General features: G+C 44.2%; 1 protein-coding gene across 1 annotated transcript; it reads left to right on the top strand.

The window, feature by feature from the left end:
* The first annotated feature begins 287 nt into the window (after positions 1-287).
* On the top strand, positions 288-27,933 carry LOC126213027 (ankyrin repeat and protein kinase domain-containing protein 1-like). The gene is made up of 3 exons (XM_049940595.1): positions 288-348; positions 22,241-22,817; positions 26,964-27,933. The coding sequence occupies exons 2-3, from the start codon at positions 22,252-22,254 to the stop codon at positions 27,442-27,444; spliced, it is 1,047 nt and encodes a 348-aa protein (XP_049796552.1). The 5' UTR covers positions 288-348; positions 22,241-22,251; the 3' UTR covers positions 27,445-27,933.

Raw genomic sequence — 27,933 nt, 5'->3', positions numbered from 1 at the left:
TGCTGATAAATATGACAACGTAATACCCCTTTTTAGCGCGACGTCAATGATCTTAGTCAAAGCAATTTGACGTATCAGTATGTGATAATATTTCTTTGTCAAAGATAGTGTAGTACGAGCCTAAGCGAGGGTCACGCCTCGGGCCTTCGACCTTCTGCGGCAGCGTTCTACGCGGTGTGTGTGTGTGGCGTGAGGCGGCGGGGGGGGGGGGGGAGGAGGGGGGGGGGCAGCGTGACGTCAGACCAGCTGCCCCGTCAGTTCTGGAACACTCTCTCGCGTCGCGTGGCAGCGAGCGACGCTCAGTTCTTTTCCTACAGCAGGACGGGCGAGTGTGTGCGGACACAGCAGGTCGGGAAACGAGCATAGTAATGTTTTCGTGTCGCAAACGTTTGGCGAACAAGAATGGAACTTCCTCCGAAACAAAAGTATTACTCGGCTGATTTCATAGGAATGTATCATTGCAGTTTCTTAGCTCTTGTCACCCAGTTTTTTCAGAAGAGAAGAGACACAATGGAAATGAAAGAATGTACAACATTTTTACTGCCGAGTTATTTATTTACTCGCAATGATAAATTTGCACGAGGACCTCGTTTCGGCGACTTTCCATTACGAACTGTACCTGTGAAGATGGTGTAATAGGTATAACATTGTACCTTACGTCTGTCCACGCCTAAATAGGCCACCTTATGCTGAGGTTTTAGCTGGTATCACGTGCACCTTGCGGCTCCTTGCAGCGTGAATGTCGGTTGCCTTTTTATGATCTGATCATATCATTTATATGTTTGCTTTTCATTTGCTTCATCCTCCAGCGATGCTATATGTTTGCAAACGAATTTATATTTCTCCAGAAGTCTGTGATCACACTTAATTTTTCAGAGACAGTATTTTGAGGTATTTGCGCCTACAAGTATGCTGTTATTTTGTGTTTATCACGATAATTTACCCTTTTTCTTTTACAGCAGGAATAAAATTTTAGAAATATTTTTCATATTAAAATTCTGTGATAGTTGGGGATGGACTCTGGATATTTTTCTGTATGAGTGTAAATTTCCATTTTCTCCTAAATGTTCATAGGTTGTCATTAAGGTACTTTGTGTAGAATTTTAAGGACACATATTTTCTGGCTTATAATCTTGACTTTTTAAATACAAGTAGAATATCGAGATACTATTTCTTATCGTATTTGAGCCTTGAAGTTATTAGTAAGAAATGCTGATTTTGTTTTGTTTCCTTTTCTGGTATTTGGCCTACATATGGTGTTGTAACAGATAGCATGAGTTTGTGATTTTCTTTCATCTCATTATATTGTTATTTCCTTACTTTTCCCACCTGCTTTATGGTTTTGTATGCTGTTCATGTAAGTTTATAACTATTTTGGGGTTGAAGTCATTTCATTAAGTATTGCAGACTTTTTTTTTCTTTTGTATCTCGTTATCATCGAGAGCTAACTTCAACAGAATTTTAATCATTGTTTTGGAATTTGGGTATTAATGCGAATTTGGGTGTCAGAAATTTTCGTTCATGATGTCAGTCGTAGTAGGTTAGCTCCTCTATATATTTTAAATTGGTGGTATCTGTTGTTGCTCATTTTTAGGTCTAAAAAGTTTAATGATTCGTTTTGTTTTGTCTGTACTGCAAATTTTGTGTTATGGTGCAAGTTGTTTGGTTAGTATTCCCAATGGTTTTCAAGATAGAACAGATTAAATGTTAGTTTCGTATAGTTTTCTTGAATAACTCGAAAACCATAGCCTTTAGCCAAAACGTGTCACAGTACAAAATTAAAAGCGACACTAAATTTGCTATAAGAAAGTTCCTATTCGTTTTCTCTTGATCTAATAGTTGGCCTGATAAGATCAAGAGAATATAACGATCTCACGTGACGTACATGCACCGTAGTTTAGGTATTTCTTGTAGGCCAGTTTCGACAGTTTCCCGACTTAGTAGACCAGTTGTTCCCCATGTGAAACTGTGCGTCTCGAATTCCTCTGCACTATTTTGGTGCTTTCAGAACAATCACAATATACTGAATTATTCACGAGAAAACCAACAATGACCATTAAACGTTTCTATCTCGGAAACCATTGAGAATAGGGTGTACATCGATATGAAGTTTCTTGTTCAACATAAGCAATACTATCACTCCTGGAACCACGTACCTTCCCCCCCGAGTCACCGTGTAGAAAACCGCTTCCGATTTCAGTGAACCGGCAGTGTGAATGTTACGTTTTTATCGTGGGGATGTCTATAAAATTTGTCGCGCACCTAACAGTTTCTTTAGTGGGAAAAGTTATTTCAACATAAATTGTGACTCTTTCACTTTAACATAAGTATGTTTGGTGTGAAGCTCGAGTATTATAAATAAGTCCATACTTTTTCACCGTAATGAGGATGAATGTTGAACTTGGCAGTGTAGTTTATGCAATTGTAAATCTTCCAGACACTTTATATTTTTGAAGCATACGATACGTGAACACTCGACGTCTATATGTGTTTCTGGCTGTCATAAGGCTGTCATAGCTCAGGTGGTGAAAGTAGAGGGTCAACGTTGAAGCCTCGTTCAGGGCACAGACATCTGATAACCCCAAAGTTCCTTTGGTGGACGCTGTAGGAAGCACTTGCTCTGGAAGCTGTGAGGAAATAAGTTGCCGTTGCGAAACAGCACTTTATCGGCAGCAGGCAGTGAAGGTAACTGCATCTATTGCGAGCAACACAGGGTCGCTGGAGGCCGGGGCTTCCCCGAGCAGGTGACGCAGTGCGGCCACACTGGCGGAAAAGTACTGAGGGCAGAAGGGTGGGAAATAGCAGCAGCGAGGCTGACACGATGGCGGAGAAAAACAATGGCCTTGATGTCACAAGTACTCTCCGTCACACACTGTAGCGTAGTTGGTATTAGCTGTTTCTATTTTTTTATTTTATTTTTTATTTTTGCAGCATGCTCCTGGTCAACAATAATTTTGTGCTACATATTTCGGTTTCATTTTCACACAATATACATGATCAGCAAGACTTTGATTCACTCATTTGAATTGCGATTTTTTGGATCGGAATACAAAAATATGCTTATTAGAGTGCATTTCATATGTCTCGTACTGTTTGAAAATAATGTTTCACAATAATTACGAGGGGGTCGAAAAGTTTTTACTCTAACAAATAAACAATGGCAGAAATTTCATAATACCAATTTATTTTTCAATATGATGCCCGTGTACACTAATACACTTAGGAGCCATGCTCAGATAACTTGTGCAAACCATTAAAATAAAAGGTCTTCGATTTAGAGTCTAACCAAGCGTTCATAATATCAATCACTGCATCATTATTGTGAAATTTCCGTCCTTTGAGGTCATTTTTTATGTTTGGGAAAAGAAAAACTTGTCATGGAGCCAAATCCGGAGAATATGGTGGATGACTTAGCAGTTCGAGCTGGCAGTCACGCAGAGTTTCCAGTGTTGCGAGGGCTTTGTGCGCTTGTCCGTTGTCCTGATGCAAAAGCACTCCGCTCGCCAATTTTCCGCGCCTGTTTTATTTATCTTCATCTCTTCTCTCAAACGGCGCAGGAGGGTGCGATAGTATGATTCATTGATAGTTAAAGCCCTTTTGCAAGCAATCCTCCATAATTACCCCTTCTGCATCCCAGAAGACCAATATCACCACCTTAGCGCCTGGTATTTCCACCAGAAATTTTTTTGAGGGTAGGGGACGAAGGATGTTACCATTGTTGTGAGTGTTGTTTTGTCTCAGGATCAAAGTGGTGTACCCACGTTTCGTCCATTGTCACATACCATGCAAGAAACCTCTCTTCATCCGCTTCAGATTGGCGGACGATTTCTTCACAACACTGCACACAGTCCTGTTTCTGATCCGCATTCCAGTCTTTCGGGACCCACCGAGATGAAACTTCCCGCATTCCCGAAACATTCACAAGTGTCATGAGCACGCCCGTGGGAGGTTCCAAATGTGGCTTCAGTGTGCTGCGATGCTGCTCGACGATCCTGCAACATCGCATCGTGAACTGCAGCCACTGTTTCATCAGTGGCAACGCTGGCACGCCTTCCGCTCCTTGGCGCGTCTCCAACACTCGTTCATCCACGTCTGAAGTCGGACACCCAGTTTTTCACTGTCGCATAAGACGGAGCACTCTCCTTCTTAAGTGTATTCCGCTTGTCCTGCTCAGTTTTCTTGGGCGTCATTCACTTCAAATGAAGATATTCAAACACAGCACGTTTCTTGAGTGTCCGTTATCTGCCATTTAGCTTACACTACGGTATACAACGTATCCTAGCGGCAAAACTAACGAAGCCGGAGCTGCGAAATTTGACTGGCACATCCACAAAAGATCACCATAAAAGTAGGTGATGTTTGTGCGAAACATTACGGTAACCTTCTCGGGCTAGAAACTTTTCGGACCGTCCCTCGTAGGAAAATACTGTGGCATAGGTAGTAACTGTGTACGCTACATGAAATTGTCAGGTAGAATAATGTTTTCCTCATTTTTGACAAACGGTTGCTTATATTTTGGAATAGTTTGACTAGATAATTTTGTGAATTCTTGTTCGTGTATACTTCCATTAAAAGTCATGGGCAGTCAGCTCTGTTGGCGGCGGGGGAAAGGGGAGGGGCGAAATCTCAACACATGGGGGTGGGAAGTTAGTCTCGCCTGCGTATTATGAAAGTATGCCGTTTCAAGGCAACAGCACATCGAAGCTTTGCAAAAAAAAAAGTCATTTTTGGTACAATTTGTTATAAATAAACGACATGTAATGACGTGTGGGCAGGTAAAGCCTTCATTACATTTAAGTTACGGTACGGAGGCTGCGCTTGCAGTAGTTAATTGTGATGTAGGGGTTATAAGCGTTGAGTTACAGAGCAGGTAACTGTGGGAATCATTCGCGTCCTGCCATGTCCAAAGTTTTGTTCTCGCCTTCACTTTTGTGAAAAGGTTCTGGGACTTCTTCATTAGACTGATGAAGTATATTCTGTAATGTTCGATGTTGTGTACGTCTAAAAGTGTTCTCTCTCTCTCTCTCTCTCTCTTTCTCTCTCTCTCTCTCTCTCTCTCTCTCTCTCTGCTTCAGGTGTGAGCCGTCAATACTTTACAAATTGCGCCTGAAACGTATTGCAAATGCGAATAAATATTCACTCGTTAATCCTCTGGTAAAGCCAAGTACCATTCAAATTAAAAAACTATATAAACGTTAAGTGTATTAAAGACAATTTACGGGCTAGTTAATTTAGACCACTTTTTCCCGAAACAGACGTCTTCAATTAATGAAAATCTTTAACCATCAATATTACGCTTTTCATCATTTTACTGCAATTAATTTTACCTATATCGACCGTTTTCGAGACACCCTCAGTGTCTTAACTTTAACGTCTACAGACGTTAAAGTAACCTCTGGCGAGCCACAGGGGAGTGTTATGGGACCATTGCTTTTCGCAATATATATAAATGACCTAGTAGATAGTGTCGGAAGTCCCATGCGGCTTTTCGCGGATGATGCTGTAGTATACAGAGAAGTTGCAGCATTAGAAAATTGTAGCGAAATGCAGGAAGATCTGCAGCGGATAGGCACTTGGTGCAGGGAGTGGCAACTGACCCTTAACATAGACAAATGTAATGTATTGCGAATACATAGAAAGAAGGATCCTTTATTGTATGATTATATGATAGCGGTACAAACACTGGTAGCAGTTACTTCTGTAAAATATCTGGGAGTATGCGTGCGGAACGATTTGAAGTGGAATGATCATATAAAATTAATTGTTGGTAAGGCGGGTACCAGGTTGAGATTCATTGGGAGAGTCCTTAGAAAATGTAGTCCATCAACAAAGGAGGTGGCTTACAAAACACTCCTTCGACCTATACTTGAGTATTGCTCATCAGTGTGGGATCTGTACCAGATCGGGTTGACGGAGGAGATAGAGAAGATCCAAAGAAGAGCGGCGCGTTTCGTCACAGGGTTATTTGGTAACCGTGATAGCGTTACGGAGATGTTTAACAAACTCAAGTGGCAGACTCTGCAAGAGAGGCGCTCTGCATCGCGGTGTAGCTTGCTCACCAGGTTTCGAGAGGGTGCGTTTCTGGATGAGGTATCGAATATATTGATTCCCCCTACTTATACCTCCCGAGGAGATCACGAATGTAAAATTAGAGAGATTAGAGCGCGCACGGAGGCTTTCAGACAGTCGTTCTTCCCGCGAACCATACGCGACTGGAACAGGAAAGGGAGGTAATTACAGCGGCACGTAAAGTGCCTTGCGGAGTATAAATGTAGATGTAGATGTCTTATTGTTTCGAGACAACGTTTACTCACTGGACGTCAGGTACGCGAGCTGCCGCTTTACCTCGCCTGCTGGAATGGCTGCCCGCCCTGTATGACTCCAGACCAACTCCTGATACTAGTTCTCAGAGATTTTTTAAATAAGTTTATTTTGTTGAGACTCTTTAGTGAACACTGTCGAATACACACATTAATGGATTCAGTGCGGGCTGGCTTCAACTTTCTTTTGCTCGTAAATCCGTAAGTCGTCTCATTTTCGGGGTTGACAAAGGCGTATAGAGAAAATAGTACAACGTTTTTCAGTAAGTTCCACGCTAATTCTTGACAACACTTTAATCTCTCTCCTACCCACAGTCCACTTCATGTGGATGCATAATCTTACACATTTATGAACGAAGTAACTTCCAAGTTAACATACCCTACAGTAAAGAAAAAGCATAACTTCCAGTTAACATCAGCTGCGATGTTATATCGTTACTCTTCCATCACGTTCCGCATACCGTTAAGTTATTGAAAACCTCTACGAACTCTTTCATATGCCACAGACGAAAAGAATATACATTGAAGAGCTAAAGAAACTGGTACACCTGCCTAATATCCTGTAGGGCCCCCACGAGCGCGCAGTGTGCCGCAATACTACGTGGCATGGACTCGACTAATGTCTGAAGTAGTGGTGGAGGCAAATGACACCATGAATCCTGCAGGGCTGTCCGTAAATCCGTAAGAATATGAGGGTGTGGAGAACAGCACGTTGCAAGACATCCCAGATATGCTCAATAATGTCCATGTCTGGGGAATTTGGTGGGCAGCGGAAGTGTTTAAACTCAGAAGAGTGTTCCCGGATTCACACTGTAGCATTTCTGGACGTGTGGCTTGTCGCATTGTCGTGCTGAAATTGTCCAAGTCCGTCGGAATGCACAATGGACGTAAATGGATGCAGTTGATCAGACATGATGCTTATGCACACATGTCACAGTCGTATCTAGACGTATCAGGGGTCCCATATCACTCCAACTCCACATGCCTCACACCATCACAGACCCTCCACCAGCTTGAACAGTCCCCCGCTGACATGCAGGGTCTGTGGATTCATGACATTGTGTGCATACCTGTACACGTCCACCCGCTCGATACAATTTGAAACGAGACTCGTAAAAGCAGGCAACAACATGTTTCCAGTCAACAGTTCAATGTCGGTGTTGACGGGTCCAGGCGAGTCGCAAAGCTTTTTGCCCTGCAGTCATCTTCTTTATCATTATTCTGGCCTTCTTTGTTATTGTTTCAGGAGTTTTTTCAGCTTCAGCTACAAATTGCTTGTCCGTTCATGGAGCCCACTCACTATTTGACACCTAGTCCATTCATGCTATGTAATCTGCTTGTTACTTCATTATTAAAACATATTATGACAATCAGACCATCATGAAGAGGTGACCTACAAAAAAGAAAAAGAAAGACAGTTTTAGGCAAGCATTCCCAAATTGCAGCTATTGGAGCTTTCATTCTGTTTTTGTGTTTAGAATCTGAAAGATCTCTGTATATTGGCATTAGTTCCACAGTAACAGTTTCTGGCATGAGGTGTGCATGTGCCTGTTTTTGTCCATTTTCTTTTGTTTTTCTCATCTCACTGACGTTATCGCTGTTTCTCCTGATGAACAGACCATAATATTGTGTAAGGTTTTCTATCTTCGATTTGTTGTGTCAGCCTTGTCCACCAACAGCTATGCCAATAGAAAAGTTTTTTTCTATCGTGTTCTTCTCTTTAGCACATACGCTACACATTCCATTTTTTTAAATTTCAGTTTCAGCATGGCTTAGCAGTCACAACAAAGTCACAGTTTCCACAGTAGTGAATGTGTTGCACACAGCATCTAACAACTAACCTACTAAAAATAGAGACTACCTCCCTACATTTCATACCATCACTGAAACCTTCAAAGTTTTTGTCACATTTGTGTTAGTCTGCCTTACTGACTTAATCTTGGCAATGTTTTGTGAGACATTCGTAGTTCAGCACGTTGCTCATATCTACAGAGGTAGCTGTGACAACTTCAGTCAGCAGTGTGTGGCGTCACGTCTGCCAGGAACCGTCCAGTGCAGCAACAGTATCAGCATACTGACTAATACCTGCAGTTTATTTCGCTGTCCTCACATAGAAACTTCACTTTGTTAGGCCATTGTACAAACACCCGTAGTACCTCCCGGACCTGACAGGTCGCAGTGGGAGATCCATCATAGCACACAATATCTGGGCTTCTTTCTTCCCTTCGGAATACACCTCATGTCACGTGCAAAGCGAATATCTACTTCACTACATTTTATGCGTGTTACAGGAGATGTCATTGTACAGGGTGATTATAATTAAAGTTAAACTTTCAGAACGCTGTAGAAGTAACACCACTGGTCAGAATGACGTCAAATTGCAACGGAATATTAACGGAGAAGGGGAAAACGTAGGCCCGAATTAAAAAAAAAAAAAAAAATAGATGGCGCTGTACGTGTCAGAATACGTAAATGAAAACACCTGTTAAGCGCACGACCCACTGAAGTTGGTATAAACACGCCGGGTAGACGACTTTTCCTCCTTTCGCGTCTGCGACGTTCGCCGTGACTGCCTCAATGCAGGATCGCGCTCTGCCTGTAAAGCTGTATTACTAGAATGATGGCTGTGCACGCGTCGCTCTGCAGAAGTTCCGGACACTTAAGGGTTTGAAAAAAGGCGTTGGTGCGATGACTGCCGTGGGTCCGGAGAAAATGATTTTGAATTTCGAAAAGACGGGATCTTTTGGTGTTGAACCCGGCAGAAACAGGAAACGAATTGATTCGAAGTCAGTGCAAGCAGTGGCCACAGCAATGCATAAGGAGACGAGTAGTGGTGTGCAAATGTGTGGTGCATGGAGAATTGCCCGAACATTGGACACTCCCGTGAGCACGCGGGTAAAATCCTACGAAACATCCTTCTTTACTAGCCATTCAAAATCATCCATGTGTACTAGTTGTTTCCACACGCAAATTAAGCAGTACCATTCATCATGAAAAGGTCACTGTGTGGTGCGGGTTTATGGCATCATTTATCATAGGGCCATAATTTTTTCGAAGACACAGGTGCTTTCGGTCCTGTTGCCAGTACCTGGTAAGCGCTGTGTGTGTCTTTGGCGCAACCACGTCATTCCAGCACTCCAACAGCCTGGATGTGTGGATGGGATCATTTTTATGCAAGATAGCGCTCCTCCGCGCATTACAAATCCAGTTAAGCAGCTGCTGAAGCGCCATTTCGGAAATGCTAGAATTATCAGCCGCCATTTGCCTACATCCTGGCCGTCCCGATCGCCTGATCTTAATCCGTGAGTCTTCTGGCCGTGGGGCTGTCTGAAAGATGTTGTGTTCACTGTTCCGATTGCAAACTTAGCTGCGCTGAAGGCGCGCATTGCGCAACACATTCTGAAAGTGACCCCGGAAACACTTCGATCAGTTGTGGAACATGCTGTTTCTCGATTTCAGCTTTTTGCCGGAAACGGTGGCCAGCATATTGAACATGTTCGGCGCCAGTCAGACGGAAATTAATAATCCGATTTGATTTTGATTGAGGCTTTTTATGCGGGTTTTGGCCTCGAGAAAATAGAAACCGATGTGAGTGATGCTTTTTATGCGGTTGTTGGCTTCAGGACAATTAAAAACTGATTTTTCCCATACGATGTGATATGACCTTGCCGCTGTGGATGGACTTATTTAAGAAACAGTATAACACCTGTACACCCATGCACAATGAGTAGTACAGTTTATTTAACGTCGAAAGTACACCTTAGGCATTGTCGTATGACTCATTTGTCATTTGTAGTCGAGCACCATTAAATTATGTTTACAGCGCCGTCTATTGCTACGTTTTGCAACTATTTATTTTTCTTCTGCCACGTATTTTCCCCCTTCTCCGATAATATTCCGTTGCAATTTGACGTCATTGTGACCAGTGGTGCTATTTCTGCAGCGTTTCGAAAGTTTAACTTTAATTGTAATCACCCTGTACATTTCGTTTCTTTACAGACTTGACATCCCACTACAGTTTTGGTGGATAGGACTCGTTCTTACTTACGTCTTCATTAAATGTGAGGAATTTTTCACTAGTACAATATTTACATTAGCAACAGACAAATGCAATTGTGAAAGGATGCACTTACTAATAATATAAATGTAGCTGTTGCTTTCACTGTTTAAAGCACCAACATTTTGTTAATAAATTCTCTATAAGATGTTTCAACTTGTTTTTGAAGTACAGCCTGCCGGACTTTAAGGCCTAAACCCACTTCGCCACAGCGTAACAGGTTCTTCATTTTTACAGTGTCCATCAAAATGTTTGTACTGATTACAGTAAAACTTACGACTGTAATTAAACTTATTCGGTTTTGGTGCTTTATGATGTCAAATCGTTGAAATACGCCGTCACAACAACTTTACAACACGAACTCACACGAAAAACGTAAGCAAAGTAATCTAATTGTATTAACAGAAAGATCGATTGTAGTAAATCCCTGCTCATAATACTGTCCATAATTTCTTTAAGGATATTACACAAATGACTTGCTATGGAAATAGTGAAGTAACAAGACACTGCAGGCAAGATTTTGTGTTTGATGGTAGCGTGACAGGCATTCAAGAGCTACATATTATGCTTTAGAAGGACATTTAAACACCACAATAATGAGGTAATACACGTAAAGCATGAATATTTTACAATAAGGAAGAATCGCATAATTTTATTAAATAAAAAAATCAATTTTCTGGGCGCTCATGACACCAGCTCCCTTTACACTTAATTTCTTTGTGATTCGTAAGCTTCCTGACATCCCTCTGTAACATGCATTTTGGTAGGAGCAAATCTTGTGTCGCTTGCAGAAATGTGAAAATGCACACTAATGGCTAACTTTATAGACGGTGTACTCTAGATGAAACCACATAACTGGCCTAGCGGTTCTAGGCGCTTCAGTCCGGTACCGCGTGACTGCTACGATCGCAGGTTCGAATCCTGCCTCGTGCATGGATGTGTGTGTGATGTCCATAGGTTAGCTAGGTTTAAGTAGTTCTAAGTTCTAGGGGACTGATGACCTCAGATGTTAAGTTCCATAGTGCTCAGAGCCATTTCAACCATTTGATTTGAAACCGCACAACGCTGCATCAGAGATCTTTTACCAGGAGAATAGATCAACTTGCGAGTATTATAAAGATGCCTTAGAATCCCTGGAGAGAAGGTGACGTTTCATTCGAGACAATTTAGGGGTCGATGATGTACATTATGTGTAAGTCCCATAAAGACAAGAGAAAATCTAGGGCTCATACAGTGACATACAACATAGACGCTCTATTTCTGAGTGTCATGACGTACCATCTACTATGCAGCACAAAGTGCCCTGTGGAGTAGATGTGTTCTAAAAGGTTAGAAGAGTCGTAATGATCAGGATCAATAAGGATACAGCGACCCAGGGCTCGGACCAGCATTAAAAAGAACACGAAGACGTGTGCAGGATTAGCGAACATTTGTCTGCTTCTCGATTCAGTGTGATTCTTCTCCACACACATGCATATGTAAACCCTGATCAGGTTTCCCATCTCTGCAGTAAAATAGACTTCCGTGATAGTCACAAGAAATTTCTCACGAAAAGTTATACCTCACATCTATTAACACAAACTGATAATTTTCGCGTGCTGATGAACAACTCTCATATCGTGATGTCTCTTTCAGGTAACACACCACCAAAAATCGAAATGATTTCCAGAAATGTGTAAGGCAAATAATAATTAATTATAGATTAGACCCATCATGATGTGTGTTGTGGGTATTTTAAGACTGCATATTGAGATTTGGATGTCGTGGTGAAACTGTAACACATGGCCACTTCCAATGTTTTATGTTGTAATGTTGGAGCACCTAACACAAATCGATAAGATTACGTACCGACTAATCACAGTAGTGCCAACATTTATTTTAATTTTGGAACTCATGATCACGTGATCAACTTACAGAGTTTTATTTCCTCGCAGTAGACAACTGGCAGAACTGCATATTGACACTGAAGAGCCAAAGAAAGTGGTACACCCGCCTAATACCGTGTAATGACCCCGCGAGCACGCAGAAGTGCCGCGACACGACGTAGCATGGACTCGACTAATGTCTGAAGTAATGCTGGAGGGAATTGACACAATGAATTCTGCAGTGCTCTCCATAAATCCATAAGAGTACGAGATGCTGGAGATCTCTTCTGAACGGCACGTTCCAAAGCATCCCCGATACGTTCGGTAGCATTCAGCTATGGTGAGTTTGATGGCCGGCGGAAGTGTTTAGCCTCACAAGAGTGTTCCTGGAGCCACTCTGTAGCAATTCTGGGCGTGGGTGGTGTCGCATTGTCCTGCTGGAATTGCCCAAGTCCGTAGGAATGCGCAATGGTCTTGAATGGATGTAGGTGATCAGCCAGGATGCTTGCGTATATGTCACATGTCAAGAGTCGTATCTAGACGTATCAGGGTTCCCATATCACTCCAACTGCACGCGCCAAACACCATTAAACATCCTCCTCCACCTTGAACACTCCCCTGCTGACATGCAGGGTCAATGGAAACATGACGTTGTCTCCACACCCGTACACGTCAATTCGCTCGATACAATTTCAGACGAGACCCGTCCGCCCAGACAACATATTCCCAGCCATCAACAGTGAAATGTCGGTGTCGACGGGCCCAGGCGAGGTGTAAAGCATTGTGTCGTGCAGTCATCAAGGGTACAATAGTGGGCCCTCGATTCCGAAAGCGCGTATCGATAATGTTTCACTGAATGGTTCGTACGCTGACACTTGTTCATGTCCCAGCATTGAAATGTGCAGCAATCTGCGGCAGGGTTGCATTTCCGTCACGTTGGACGATTCTCTTCAGTCGTCGTTGGTCCCGATCTTGCAGGTCCTTTTCCGGCCGCAGCGATTTTGGAGATCTGATGTTTTGCCGGATTCCTGTTATTCACGGTACGCTCGTGAAATGGTCGTGCGGGCAAATCCCCACTTATCGCTGCCTCGGAGACGCTGTGTCCGATCACTCGTGCGCCGACTATAACTCCACGTTCAAACTCGCTTAAATCTTGATAACCTGCTGTTGTAGCAGCAGTAGCCGATCGAACAAAAGCGCCAGACACTTGTTGTCTTATACAGGCGTTGCCGACTGCTGCGCCGTATTCTGCCTGTTTACGTATCTCTGTATTTGAATACACATGCCTGTACCAGTTCCTGCGGCGCTTCAGTGTATAATTTAACAAGTAATGCCTTAAGTCTCACTGACAGATTGAATCCTTTAGGTATTTACACTTTTGCCAGCAAGACAGTCGGGTAACTCCCTGGTTAGAAGAGACTTGTAGCTATTCTTTGCATTTTGAGATTTAGCCTCATTGAGACAATGAGTCTCACCGAGTTTTTCATGTTCTTAACACGAGCAAAACCCTATGGGACGGTGGTGCTTTTGCCCGCCATACTTGCGAGTGCGTAACTTCAAACAATAACATATTCCCTAGTATCATTACCATCAACTTCGTTCCATAGCAATTGTCAAACCCAAGTAACTTCGCTGACGAATAGATTTCCGTGTAGCAAATAGCCGCTCACCCATTCGGTCCTACTATCGAATAAATGTTCCATTGAAACTACAGCAGATGCATTCCGTACTGCATTTGAAATGTAATTTTCTTACGAAGACTAGGCAGCCATCCAGCATAGCAACATAGAATTTCAGCAAGATAAGCGATTTTCATGCTAAATATCTATCCACTCCCATTAGCTGAGCGATCAGCGGTGGCTGAATGCCCCACCAATGGGGCCGGGTTCGATTCTCGGCTGGGGCAGGAGATTTTTCTCCGCTCACGGACTGGGTTTTGTGTTGTCCTCCTCATCATTTCATCCCCCTCTCCGACGCACAAGTCGCCCAATGTGGCGTCGAATGCAGTAAGTACTTGCGCTCGGCGGCCGAACTTCCCTGAATGGGGGACTCCTGGCCTACATTGCCGTACGCTCATTTCTATGTTAAATAATACGCCTAGAGAGCACAGTATTACATCCAGGGCAACTGGGAAAGGCGGGAATTTTAAAAATTCTGATAATTTTTGTTTTTGCAGATTTCAATTAAATTTTTGTAATTTTGCTTTATACCACTAGCACAGAATAATACTGCAGCAATAAATCATAAACAACACAAGAAGACCCAAATAAATCTCAAGTTGCAAACAAAATGCGCCGTTTACAACAACAAAACAAAGTACACAGACAAGCATCTGCCTACAGCAAAACGTGTCGAAGATTTAGGGCAAAGACTGTGCATTATTTCGTAACAACAAACTGCTTTCGCCTTCGACGAGCGTGACGTCGCAACTCTTCACGTTTGTAACAGATTGCGGGAAAATATTGTGAATGGTGGTTTGAGAAGCGTTACTTTCAAAGTATGTTTCCTTTCACGCAAGATGAATTATGTTACATGTGAGAACGTGTGATGAATTCGTAAAATTTCGAAGCGTTTGATTCTCATTCAAAACTTAAGGGTTTGAGAAGCAGTCATTTCGAAAAATTACAGGTCCCAAAGACCAGCCATTTATACGATTATTTAAAGTTTTTCTGGCACATTTGTGTTTGATATATCGTAAAGGGCAAGACACGCTAAAAAAGAGCAACGTTATATGAGAAAACATAGTTTGTCTTGTAGTTGTACTCTATGTGTATTAGTTAAACCATTAAATTTTCTTATTTCTGTGTTCATGGATCTGAAGTTATACGTAGGCAAATTTATGTATTTCCTAAACATCTCATTCTGTTTTAGACTTATAATAAGAACTGGGAATAACATGGCCGGCCGTGGTGGCCAAGCGGTTAAAGGCGCTACAGTCTGGAACCGCGCGGCCGCTACGGTCGCAGGTTCGAATCCTGCCTTGGGCATGGATGTGTGTGATGTCCTTAGGTTAGTTAGGTTTAAGTAGTTCTAAGTTCTAGGGGACTGATGACCTTAGAAGTTAAGTCCCATAGTGCTCAGAGCCATTTGAACCATTTTTTTGGGAATAACATACCACTTCCTCGCAGACGCAGAACTAGTGGGATGTGGTAGTTGACACAATATCTCTCTAGAATGCACAGTCTCTTTTATGTGTGATGTCATGCCTCTGTTATTATCATGTAGTGCTTATGCCTCAAATTTCGAATACTCCCTCTGTATGAGTACAGATATCCTGTATTACCATTTAGGGTCTGGTTTTTTTCTATATTTTCAAAATTTTTAGTCTTTTATGTATTTTTACAGTCTATGTAAATGAATAAAAATGTATACACTTATCAGCCAGAACATTACGACCACCTACCTAACAGCCGGTATGTCCACCATTACCACGGATAACAGCCATGATGTGTCATGGCATGGAAGTAATGAGGTCTGGTAGGTCGCTGGAGGAAGTTGGCACCACATCTGTACACAAGTCACCCAATTCATGTAAATTCTGGGGACGGGGGCGAAGAGCTCTGACGTTACGTAGAACCACATCCCAGATGTGTTCGATCAGCTTCAGATCTGGCGAGCTGGGGGCCGTCACATCAATTAGTACTCGCCACTGTGTTCCTTGAACCACTCCATTGCACTCTTGGCCTTGTGATGTGTCATATTATCTTGTTGAAAAATACCTCAGCCAACGAAAACATGATTGTCATGATGGGGTGTATGTGGTCTGCAACCAGTGTACGATACTCTTCGGCAGTCATGGTCCCTTGCACGAGCTCCACTGGATACACGGATGCCCATGTGAATTTTCCGCAGAGCATAATGGAGCCGCCTGCAGCTTGTCTCCGTCCCACAGTACAGGTATCGAGGAGTGGTTCCCCTGGAAGATGACGGATTGGCGCCCTCCCGTCAGCATGATGAAGAAGGTGTAGGAATTCATCAGACTGTGCTGTGCTCTGCCACTGTGCCATGTCCAGTGCCAGTGGTTACATGCCCATTTCAGTTGTAGCTGCCAATGTCGTGGTGTTAACATCGGCATGTGCATCGGTCATCGGCTGCGGAGGACAATCGTTAGGAGTGTTCAGAGCACTGTGTTCTCTGACACACCTGTTCTCTGCCCAGGGCTAAAGTCTGATGTTAGTTCTGCCACAGTTCGCTGACTGATCTATTTTACTAGTCTGCAAAGCCTATGACGTACAACGCGTCGAATGAGGGATGGCCAACCAACGCACGACGTCTGGACTTGGTTTCACCTTGGTTTCGCCATGTGCTGAAGACACTCATGACAGCACTCGTAGAATACAAGTCGTGCAGTTTCCGAAATACTCGCGTTGAGCCACCAAGCCATCGCAATCAGCCCTTGGTCAAACTCAGATAGATCGTGCACCTTCTTCATTCTATACATGGACAACACATTCACTCATACTACATGCACCATGTGTGTATCTGACTATCAATCGTTTCTCGCCAGGTGACGCTGGTATAGCATGGACAGGTTTATATCGGTAGTAGGTCGATGGTCATAATGTTCCGGCTGATCAGTGTATGTTCTTATTGCTTACCTCCCTAGGTTTCCAAACCCAGCCAGAGTGGGTACTTGAGTGCAGAGTTTAGCCCTATCTTGAGTACAGCTATCTGTCCACAGATTATTACAAAATACACTACTGGCCATTAAAATTGATACACCAAGAAGAAATGCAGATGATAAACGGGTATTCATTGGACAAATATATTATACTAGAACTGACATGTGAATACATTTTCACACAATTTGGGTGCATAGATCATGATAAATCAGTACCCAGAACAACCACCTCTGGCCGTTACAACGGCCTTGATACGCCTGGGCATTGAGTCAAACAGAGCTTGGATGGTGTGTACCGGTACAGCTGCCCATGCAGCTTCAACACAATACCACAGTTCATCAAGATTAGTGACTGGCATATTGTGACGAGCCAGTTACTCGGCCACCATTGAACAGACGTTTTCAATTGGTGAGAGATCTGGCCAGGGAAGCAGTCGACATTTTCTATATACAGAAAGGCCCGTACAGGACCTGCAACATGCGCTCGTGCATTATCCTGCTGAAATGTAGGGTTTCGCAGGGATCGAACGAAGGGTAGAGCCACAGGTCGTAACACATCTGAAACGTAACGTCCACTGTTCAAAGAGCCGTCAATGCTAACAAGAGGTGAGAGAGACGTGTAACCAATGGCACCCCATACCATCACACTGGATGATACGCCAGTATGGCGATGACGAATAGAAGCTTCCAATGTGCGTTCACCGCGATGTCGCCAAACACGGATGCGACCATCATGATGCTGTAAACAAAACCTGGATTCATCCGAAAAAATGACGTTTTGCTATTCGTGCACCCAGGTTCGTCGTTGAGTACACCATTGCAGGCGCTCCTATCTGTGATGCAGCGTCAAGGGTAACCGCAGCCACGGTCTTCGAGCTGATAGTCCATACTGCTGCAAACCTCGTCGAACTGTTCGTGCAGATGGTTGTTGTCTTGCAAACGTCCCCATCTGTTGACTCAAGGATCGAGACGTGGCTGCACGATCCGTTACAGCCATGCGGATAAGGTGCCTCTCATCTCGACTGCTAGTGATACGGGGCCATTGGGATACAGCACGGCGTTCCGTATTACCCTCCTGAACCCACCGATTCCATATTCTGCTAACAGTCATTGGATCTCGACCAACGCGAGCAGCAATGCCACGATACGATAAACCGCAATCGCGATAGGCTATAATCCGACCTTTATCAAAGTCGGAAACGTGATGGTACACATTTCTCCTCCTTAGACGAGGGATCACAACAACGTTTCACCAGGCAACGCCGGTCAGCTGCAGTTTGTGTATGAGAAATCAGTTGGAAACTTTCCTCATGTCAGCACGTTGTAGATGTGGCCACTGGCGCCAACCACGTGTGAATGCTCTGAAAAGCTAATAATTTGCATATCACAGCATCTTCTTCCTGTCGGTTAAATTTCACGTCTGTAGCACGTCATATTGGTGGCGTAGCAATTTTAATGGCCAGTAGTGTATTACTCCATGACCACATAACGATGACATCTGTTTATATTTTCTTGTAAGTTAAGAACTACAAATACAATCCAACTAGGACGTCTACATCTACATCTATACTCCGCGAGCCACCTTACGGTGTGTGGCGGAGGGTACTTATTGTACCACTATCTGATCCCCCCTTCCCTGTTCCATTCACGAATTGTGCGTGGGAAGAACGACTGCTTGTAAGTCTCCGTATTTGCTCTAATTTCTCGGATCTTTTCGTTGTGATCATTACGCGAGATATATGTGGGCGGTAGTAATATGTTGCCCATCTCTTCCCGGAATGTGCTCTCTCGTAATTTCGATAATAAACCTCTCCGTATTGCGTAACGCCTTTCTTGAAGTGTCCGCCACTGGAGCTTGTTCAGCATCTCCGTAACGCTCTCGCGCTGACTAAATGTCCCCATGACGAATCGCGCTGCTTTTCGCTGGATCATGTCTATCTCTTCTATTAATCCAACCTGGTAAGGGTCCCATACTGATGAGCAATACTCAAGAATCGGACGAACAAGCGTTTTGTAAGCTACTTCTTTCGTCGATGAGTCACATTTTCTTAGAATTCTTCCTATGAATCTCAACCTGGCGCCTGCTTTTCCCACTATTTGTTTTATGTGATCATTCCACTTCAGATCGCTCCGGATAGTAACTCCTAAGTATTTTACGGTCGTTACCGCTTCCAATGATTTACCACCTATGGCATAATCGTACTGGAATGGATTTCTGCCCCTATGTATGCGCATTATATTACATTTATCTACGTTTAGGGAAAGCTGCCAGCTGTCGCACCATTCATTAATCCTCTGCAGGTCTTCCTGGAGTACGTACGAGTCTTCTGATGACTGTCAGAATTTAAGATAATATACACTCTAATGATACAAGATGGAAATAGTCTTCGAAATTCTGATCAACTGCAGCTGTCAGAGCTTAGATCCGAGAAGGGTGTATGTATGTATGCAACATATGGAAATAATGTTCGAGGAACTGAGTTAATCCTGTTATAAACACATATACATAGCTCTCTTGCTATTTTCGTGTGTCGCGGTTTCTCGCTCTCGGCTTCTGCTCCCAACACCCCCAGACCAACGCTGGGTGGAAGCATTTCTGGTCACTAGTGCAGACATAACTCGTATGTACATCCTGCATCTGATGCAGTTGATTCGATCTCTGTCAGATGAGAACACAGCGCTGGAGCGGTCGAGCAGTGGTGTACAAAAATGCAGTATACGGGGAGTTGCCCCAACGTTGGCCACGCCTGCGACGCAATGCTCAAAATCCTACGAAACATCCTGCACTGATATTCGTACAAAATTACCTATGTTCAGCAGCTGCTTCTTGCTGACCTGCCAGCAACACTAATTTTCGCTCTGGAATTTCTTGCTCACATGGAAGTGGAAAATGAGTGGCTATGGAACACTCTGTGGACAGACGAAGCCCATTTCCATCTCTAAGAACATGTGAATACGCAGAATATGGGCAACAGAAAATCTGGAAGGCCATCAAACGATATCACTTCATTCTGCAAAGGTGACTGTGGGGAATCGGTGGAAGGAATCGTTTATCGCAAGGCCGTATTTTCCCGAGGTCGATGATGTGAGAGTCTTTCGCGCACCAACGTCATTCCAACCCTTCAATAGCACGTATGTGTGGATAGGATCATTTTTGTGCAAGATGGCATTCTTTCACACATAGCACAGCGAGTGAAGCAGTTGCTCAGAGTCAGTTCGGGAATGGCTGAATTAGCAGCCTGGCCACCAGATCACCTGATCTTGATCCGTGTGGCTTCTGGCTGTGAGGTTATTTGAAAGATGACACGCTCAGTGCTTCAGTTACAAACCTTCCTGAATTGGAGGCACACATGCACGACGTAATGTCAGCGTGACCCCCGAGACACTTCCATCTGTCATGGAACACACTGTTTCTCAGTTTCAACTTGTGGCACAAAGTGGTGGACAGATTACTGTACGTGCCTCGCGCCAGTCTCACGACAGTTAGAAACAGATGTCACGTTGCGTTTTATGCGGGTTTCGGCCCCACCACAATTAAAAACCGATTTCTCCCATCCGATGTGCTACGATCTCGGCGCGGTGGATGGGCTTGCCTAAGTAACACTGCCACATCTGTTAAGACTGCCAAACTTGTGCAGTTGCGCACATTGAACAGTACAGCTGGTGTAATGTGCAACCTAAACCGCAGCCTTTGTATTGCAGTTGACCTGTGATTTGAAACCGAACCCATTTTAATTTAAGAGCTTTACACCATCATCTATTGGCAAAATGTTCTTTAGCCTTTTTTTTATTTCATCATGTATTCCCCTGTGTCAGTAATATGATGTTCAAATCTGACGCCATTCTGAGCAGTGGTGTTTTGAAAGTGGAGATTTAATTATGGACATCCTCTATATGGGAGGAGCATCACACACACACTCACACACACACATACACACACAAGCACACACGCGCGAGCGGGAGAATGCTTTGTACTGAGGGAGTAATCGGAATATATCGTAGAGAGGGGTTCTGCGTCTTTAGGGTAACGACAAGATATAGGAAAGGGGATAACTCTACACTTGCGTATGTGTGTTCTCATTACCTCTATGTTCGAGAGAAAAGGGTAGTGTTTAAGAAAACTCAAATAACGAAATCAATACGTTCTCACTAAGAGGATCCTATAATGAATGCAAACAAGTTTACCAGAAAAGTTGTGATGATTATTCGGAAAGTGAGATAGTACACAGATCCCAATTAAACACGCCTTCTGTCACCTCATAGGTAAGAACTGAAATGAAATCCAAGAAGATCCTAACTTCCCAAACTTTTGTTTTAAAATAAAATTCAGAGAGATCAGGAGATTATGTTTAGCATTTCTCATATACAGCTGCGGTGAGTTGCAACTGAATATTAGATCTGTTATCCTTGATCTTATATTCATTTTCTATGACATGATTGTGATACAGAGTAGTTATTTGGTCGTAAAAGTTTTAAAGAAATGATAAATAGTACTTCCTCTACAAGTAGGTTTCAAATTTTTGTTTAATAATTCCGTGTATTTGGTCATTAGTTTGGAGTGGGGGAGCATGAATCAGTTCTCAGCAATCGCCAGTGACTGTCCAGATCAATTAGTAGTGGGGCATACAGGTTAAATGTTGGTATATCACTCACTGGGTAGTTCACCACAAAGTGTATGCTGACACTAATTGCATTGAACGTGAGCATGCCCAGAGAAAAGCTTTGGATGTTTGAAACAAAATAATTACATAATGGAGGAGTCATGTCAATGAAAACTATCCTTTTATCAATATTATCTCCAGTGCTATGATAAGGGTAGATCAATTCCAAAACGATAACAGATATGTTAGTTGGACGGCTGATGTGTTCTATATTTCTGGCTCAACATTTTTTCCTATTCGTGGTTGGGTGTCGCCCTCTTGGAATGTGTCGAGTGTGTTGATGAGTCACAGTTGTTAACTGACTGTGTGATCCAAGTCATGCAAGACAACGTACGGAAATAGCTGTTAAGAGCAGTGTAAACAGATTCCTTAATACGAGGAGCGATGAGTAAGATACATCGTTTACTGTAGCTATTTATGACGCTCTTAGTAGTTTGCTAGACATCGATTTTGGTGACTGTGCGGTAGCTACAAATTTATGAAGCTACATCTCCAGTCTGTCTGAGAACACATTGTGGAAAATCTTCTGAATTGGGGTGAAGATTTGCAGCTGTTCACCTGTGTAGTTTGACATACCAATGATAACTTGGTGTTGTAATTCATCTGTTATGGGTAGCTTTTACGAACTGTTTCTTGACACAGGTCTCTGTACCCTATACAAATGCTGAGGGTGCTGTTGTAAGGACAAAGAGCTGCTAAGTGGTGACATGTTTCAGAATCAACCACCATGTTGGCCACCAAGAAAGTTCAGGAGACCGCAGCTGTGGATCTGGGTGCTCTTCTCGATGAGAGTGACGGCGCCATAGTGATTCTGGTGGCAGGGCAGACGCGTCTGGTGGCACACAGGGAAGTCCTGGCCGCCAGGAGCCCCGTCTTCGCGGCCATGTTCCAGCACGACACACTTGAGGCCAGCACAGGTGAAGTCAGCATCACGGATATGGAGGGCCCAGTTTTGCGCCAGCTGCTCTCATACATGTACACACTCCAGGCCCCCCCGCTGTCCAGCATGACCCCACAAATGCTGGCAGTTGCTGATAAGTACGGCTTGTCGGCCCTGAAGGCTGCTTGTGAGCAGCAGCTGGCCACGCAGCTGACCGTGGAGAACGCGGCAGCCACAGCTGTCCTGGCAGTGAGGCACTGCTGCCCAAGCCTGACTCCGGCTTCAGTCGCCTTCATAAAAGACCACAACTTCCGGGTAATGGCTACACAGGGCTGGGCAGACATGATGCGTAGCCACACTGAAGATTTGATTGAAGTGAGTCACCTGCTTGATGAACCACCAGAAGAAATCAGGTAAATATGAGAATATGTGCTTATCTGTGTTGCCCAGTGCTCTCTCTCTCTCTCTCTCTCTCTCTCTCTCTCTCTCTCTCTCTCTCTCTGTGTGTGTGTGTGTGTGTGTGTGTGTGTGTGTGTGTTTTCAAGTTTACAGTGTTTGCCATTGAATTTCCTTGCATGTGTCCACACTGTGAAATACATCTCTGTTGACAGCTACAAAAGTCACTGGCTGATAGCTCACAAAGCTTTCATTGTATTCTCATGACTGGTTCACTGGATCTCTGGATGGAACTGTGTTTATTAGTAGATAAGTTAGCTACAAAAAAGCATGGATGAGCCAAATTTTTGATAGCTTCAAAATTGTTTTCATCTGTAACATGTTCCATTTATATGCAGTAATTAATTTGTTACATTGTCTATGTACAACACATTGATAGATGTTGGCATCTGGTTTCCAAACAAAGATTATGTTAACAATGCACCCAGCAGGTGACGTTCTTGCTGTGGTCACAAAGATGTGCTGCTCACTACAGTAACAGACATGACTGTGTGTGTAGTTTGTAGTTAGGCAGGAGCGTGTTTCGAATTTGTTTTGCGTGACATACAGGTCACCATAACCTCTTTACATTAAGAATACTTCAGGTGTTTCGTGTCACAGTAGCTGCTGGTGCTAGAGGCAATAAGATCGCTATAAATGGCATACTGCTGGATAAAGAGAAGTTGAAGATAAAAAGTAAGTATGTCAATCTATACCAGCACCAAGAACATGTTAGTATGTTGAATCAACGAGGGCAGCAACATATTTACAGTTTGCATTTCTCGTGTTACCATGCTGTAAGCGCTTACCTGTCGAAGCTTTTTGGTGCAGGGAAGTATACCACTGTTACCTCACTCCTAAATCAACGTCTCTTACTATGCATTCAGTGACGAAGACGACACCTTAGAGCTGACAAGCGGACATCTGCACACTTCAGCATTCTACAGTCTAGCAGTTCCAGCTTTCACAAACATCCCATAAAGTGCCAACAAAAGTGGTGATTGCATTGGTGGATATTAAAACTCGGCATGTCCTAATAAAAAAAAAACCTACTTAATAGTGTTACATACCAGTCAGTGTAATCAACGGCTGGCGTTGGCTATGAAGTTTTTCATGACAGTCTTTGCCTGAAAAGCTCTCGGTTGCCACATCAGATTCGAATAAAACTCAAACTTTCGATTGTATCCTCCACCATAGTCCTCCCTGATGGTGATGATGGAGGAGTTCTCACACTGGTGCTCCTCTCACACTACCACGGCATGTCTGCCACAGTAGAGGACAATACCACAGGTCAGTGTGTTGCATTATTCGCTTCCACTTCCTTAGTACATGTACGCAATATGCCAACAGTTTTGGCAACACATTATTCTATTAACTGCCAGCAATATAACTTTTAATGCACATCAAATGAAATATATCAGGCACTAAGGAAAATGGTATGGTTCTCAGTCTGGTTGTGTGTGCAAGCCATCCAGTACACAAGGTGCTGCAAGCACGGGGGCAGCATGGTGTAGCAGTTTATTGCTTGTGTACCCACAAGACATCAGACCAGCAACTTTGTGTGGGCCACACATTTCCCTCTCCTCTCTGTTTGTCGGTGTCTCAGAATGTGTGCTACACTTTGGTGCTATTTCTTAGTTCTTACATGAGCTGCATGTATTGTACAGTGTGTTCAGGAAGCTAAGGTTGGGTTATAGGAATAAATATAATATGTACACAAGTGCTTGAATTGTTAATTTACTGTGAGGCTATGGGTCTTTCTGATGTAATATTTAGACATGGCCGCCACAATAATCTATTTCAAATAGTGTTGGTGCATGTGCAATGCTTGTGCGTGTGTGTGTGTGTGTGTGTGTGTGTGTGTGTGTGTGTGTGTGTCTAATGGACTTAATATCATTGTTATATCTGTAATATGTCAACAAACTGTTTTCTGCAAAGCTGTAATTTTCTATAATTGGTGATGGCATGCCCAGAATTTTACTAACTGGACTGAAATTTTATGCTGCCATTTGAGGACATTGCCATCAAATTCCTAGAGATTTGATTAGGTTGGTTGGTTGGTTTGGGGAAGGAGACCAGACAGCGTGGTCATCGGTCTCATCGGATTAGGGAAGGATGGGGAAGGAAGTCGGCCATGCCCTTTCACAGGAACCATCCCGGCATTTGCCTGGAGTGATTTAGGGAAATCACGGAAAACCTAAATCAGGATGGCCAGACGCGGGATTGAACCACCGTCCTTCCGAATGCGAGTCCAGTGTCTAACCACTGCGCCACCTCGCTCGGTAGATTTGATTAGTTTTGTGTTTTCCCTTTAAAGTGTCAGAAGATATTGCTGTTCAGAGATCCAGTGTTAGCTGTATTAAGTACACTCCTGGAAATTGAAATAAGAACACCGTGAATTCATTGTCCCAGGAAGGGGAAACTTTATTGACACATTCCTGGGGTCAGATACATCACATGATCACACTGACAGAACCACAGGCACATAGACACAGGCAACAGAGCATGCACAATGTCGGCACTAGTACAGTGTATATCCACCTTTCTCAGCAATGCAGGCTGCTATTCTCCCATGGAGACGATCGTAGAGATGCTGGATGTAGTCCTGTGGAACGGCTTGCCATGCCATTTCCACCTGGCGCCTCAGTTGGACCAGCGTTCGTGCTGGACGTGCAGACCGCGTGAGACGACGCTTCATCCAGTCCCAAACATGCTGAATGGGGGACAGATCCGGAGATCTTGCTGGCCAGGGTAGTTGACTTACACCTTCTAGAGCACTTTGGGTGGCACGGGATACATGCGGACGTGCATTGTCCTGTTGGAACAGCAAGTTCCCTTGCCGGTCTAGGAATGGTAGAACGATGGGTTCGATGACGGTTTGGATGTACCGTGCACTATTCAGTGTCCCCTCGACGATCACCAGTGGTGTACGGCCAGTGTAGGAGATTGCTCCCCACACCATGATGCCGGGTGTTGGCCCTGTGTGCCTCGGTCGTATGCAGTCCTCATTGTGGCGCTCACCTGCACGGCGCCAAACACGCATACGACCATCATTGGCACCAAGGCAGAAGCGACTCTCATCGCTGAAGACGACACGTCTCCATTCGTCCCTCCATTCACGCCTGTCGCGACACCACTGGAGGCGGGCTGCACGATGTTGGGGCGTGAGCGGAAGACGGCCTAACGGTGTGCGGGACCGTAGCCCAGCTTCATGGAGACGGTTGCGAATGGTCCTCGCCGATACCCCAGGAGCAACAGTGTCCCTAATTTGCTGGGAAGTGGCGGTGCGGTCCCCTACGGCACTGCGTAGGATCCTACGGTCTTGGCGTGCATCCGTGCGTCGCTGCGGTCCGGTCCCAGGTCGACGGGCACGTGCACCTTCCGCCGACCACTGGTGACAACATCGATGTACTGTGGAGACCTCACGCCCCACGTGTTGAGCAATTCGGCGGTACGTCCACCCGGCCTCCCGGATGCCCTCTATACGCCCTCGCTCAGTCCGTCAACTGCACATACGGTTCACGTCTACGCTGTCGCGGCATGCTACCAGTGTTAAAGACTGCGATGGAGCTCCGTATGCCACGGCAAACTGGCTGACACTGACGGCGGCGGTGCACAAATGCTGCGCAGCTAGCGCCATTCGACGGCCAACACCGCGGTTCCTGGTGTGTCCGCTGTGCCGTGCGTGTGATCATTGCTTGTACAGCCCTCTCGCAGTGTCCAGAGCAAGTATGGTGGGTCTGACACACCGGTGTCAATGTGTTCTTTTTTCCATTTCCAGGAGTGTATATGTTTCTACAGAGGTCAGCAAGTGGTTAACAGTAACATCCTGACTTCAAAGGAACTTTGTGTCTAGAATGAATTATTGCAAAATGCGATGACTCACTCATGAGTTGAATTGTAGTAATGGTACGTGAATGAAAACTTTGATGAGAGCATACTGATATACATACACATCTTTTACATTGACTTTCAGACTATTCCACATCGCAGATGGGATGCTGCTACTTTTTTAATTTTTCACTGGACAGATGCGTATTCATACAGTTTCATTGCTATGACAATTACCTTCATTTGATTTATGTGTTTACAGTAGAGTGTAAGAACTTCAATGTTCTGTACAGGAGTCTTTCGGTCGAGGAGAAAGGCAGGAGGCTGATCCAGGCAGCTGAGGAGGGGGCAGTGGAGGAGATACGGACTCTGCTCGCCGCAGGTGCTGACTTAGGAGTGAGGGACAAGTACATGGGGACCGCCCTGCATTGTGCAGCGAGGGAGGGACACGTAGATGCAGTGAAGTTTCTGGTGGAGTGTGGTGCAGCCCTGGAAGACAGGAACAGGAAGCAGAGCACTCCTCTGCACTTAGCTGCATGGAAAGGCCACGTAGCTGTCGTGCGGCTGCTGCTGGCTTATTCTGCGGACCCCAACGCCGAGGGTGACTGTGGGTGGACGCCACTGCACTTTGCGGCATGCTATGGCCACACAGAAGTGGTAGCTGCGCTGCTGGAGGCGGGATCTGACAGGGGAGCAAGAAATAACAGGGGGAATACGCCACTGGACCTTGCTATAAATGACAATCACCAGCAGGTCATAGGGATTCTCACATGAAGTTTACAAGTCAACAAACATCAGAAGAAAAACACACCACTGGACCTTGCTAGAAATAACAATCACCAGCAGCTCATAGGGATTCTAACGTGAAGTTTACAAGGCAACAAAAATCAGGAGGAAAACAAACAAAGCACCACGTCATGACTTAACATTACCTTTAAATAAAGTATTAATCCTGCGTCCAGTGTTTGCACCCATCACTGTGTAGTGCATGTTCTACTCCAGTAACAACTCAGCAATAGGTACAACATGGATAGTAACGCAAGTAATGTAAGTATTCTTTCTCATTAGGAAAAGATCTGAAAAACGTTAGTTGAGCAACCATTTTAACGCTCGAGCAGTCCTGTCAGTTTTGTAACATCTGTAGTCGCCAACCAGCCTTCATGTTCTTTAGAGGCACGAAAAATAGTGCCTCAATATGTTTGGTATTGAGAAAAAACTTTACTTTGCTTTTTACATAAATAAACATATATGTCAATGTTTGAA

The sequence above is a fragment of the Schistocerca nitens genome, chromosome 11 (assembly GCF_023898315.1).
Source record: "Schistocerca nitens isolate TAMUIC-IGC-003100 chromosome 11, iqSchNite1.1, whole genome shotgun sequence".
Taxonomy (NCBI): domain Eukaryota; kingdom Metazoa; phylum Arthropoda; class Insecta; order Orthoptera; family Acrididae; genus Schistocerca; species Schistocerca nitens.
This window is presented reverse-complemented; position numbering and strand designations above follow the sequence as displayed.

What these genes read in the sequence shown, in the direction of transcription:
- LOC126213027 (XM_049940595.1), top strand. Translation starts at nt 22,252, where the DNA reads ATGTTGGCCACCAAGAAAGTTCAGGAGACCGCAGCTGTGGATCTGGGT. An exon ending in GAACCACCAGAAGAAATCAG is followed by an intron (nt 22,818 to 26,963) that starts GTAAATATGAGA and finishes TGTTCTGTACAG; the next exon opens with GAGTCTTTCGGTCGAGGAGA.